Source organism: Penaeus monodon, chromosome 29, assembly GCF_015228065.2.
Source record: "Penaeus monodon isolate SGIC_2016 chromosome 29, NSTDA_Pmon_1, whole genome shotgun sequence".
Lineage (NCBI taxonomy): Eukaryota > Metazoa > Arthropoda > Malacostraca > Decapoda > Penaeidae > Penaeus > Penaeus monodon.
Window position 1 is genome coordinate 38,047,434 of NC_051414.1, and position 1,048 is coordinate 38,048,481.

General features: G+C 40.2%; 1 protein-coding gene across 1 annotated transcript in view; it reads right to left on the reverse strand.

Annotated features, from left to right (window-relative positions):
• Positions 1-140: 140 nt before the first annotated feature.
• The window catches only part of LOC119592243, a 4,086-nt gene continuing 3,178 nt past the window's right edge, over positions 141-1,048 (reverse strand). Inside the window, exon 7 of the mRNA XM_037941078.1 lies at positions 141-980. Coding sequence (XP_037797006.1) covers positions 748-980 — 233 coding nt within the window. The 3' untranslated portion in view covers positions 141-747. The remainder of the gene's footprint in view (positions 981-1,048) is intronic.

Here is a 1,048-nt window from a genome sequence, read left to right on the forward strand (position 1 = left end):
TTAGGGTATATATCTAAGAATCCGGTGTATTTCTTACAAGAATAAGCCTTGGTGAGGTACATATAATATGTTGTCTCTGGATCATCGCTTAAAAGCAATGAATACTGGAATACTCTATGGGGAAAAAATAGTACGAGAAATAAATGTTATTCATATAAAATTTATTTATGCAAAATAGAACAATGAAAGCAAGAAAGCACTATACACAATGTCAAAAGACAGCCTTAAAGCCTAAAGAAGGATACATTTGTAACATCCATAGTCAATTAGCCACACGTGTAATTACAAGTTTAAAAAGTGCCTAGCCATCACTTGGACAGCTCTGAAATTACAGGCGGTAATTCCAGTATTACTGGTATGGGCGGTTAATCCTGCGGCTATAGAGATGGTCCTAGTTGTGAATTATAACTTGTATACAATTACATGCTTTTGTAATCAAAATATGAAAGTAGACAGTAGGTATTGCGTTGTCATTTTTATATAATTCATTCTCAGGTATTATAATCTTACCATATAATATTTTATCACAAATAAAAGAATTTCTGAGTGTTCGTTCCAAACTGTGTACAAATTTACGTCACCTAGCACAGTGCAGAATACTTAAATATAAGTTCCACATACATGTCTTTATGCCATTATCCCATCACACGAAATAGCAACGATTCTCTACCCAAATCGCCCAGCTTAAATCACAAACCCTAAACTCAAAAAGTCTCTACCCTCAACCATTTAAACAACCCACACAACCTAAGTATCTAAAAGATGCTCCGTGGATGCACAAGCCGTGTTGACAGCAGCGACATCCGTGGTGCTCAGTAGGATATGTCCCGTTGAGGTGTAGGTTGCCATGGCACCGTACTCCTGCAGTTCGAGGGAAAGAGGGTTCTGCTGCAGGTGGCGTCCGGGGACATTGCGCAGGTCGCCGGCTTCGCTCGAGGTGTCCTGCCGGCGCGCGCGGAAGGCTCGGACCATCAGGACGGCTTTGGAAACGGGGTTGTGGGATAAATGGGTGTGTTAGTTTATTTATAGAATGCATTTAGAATCTACG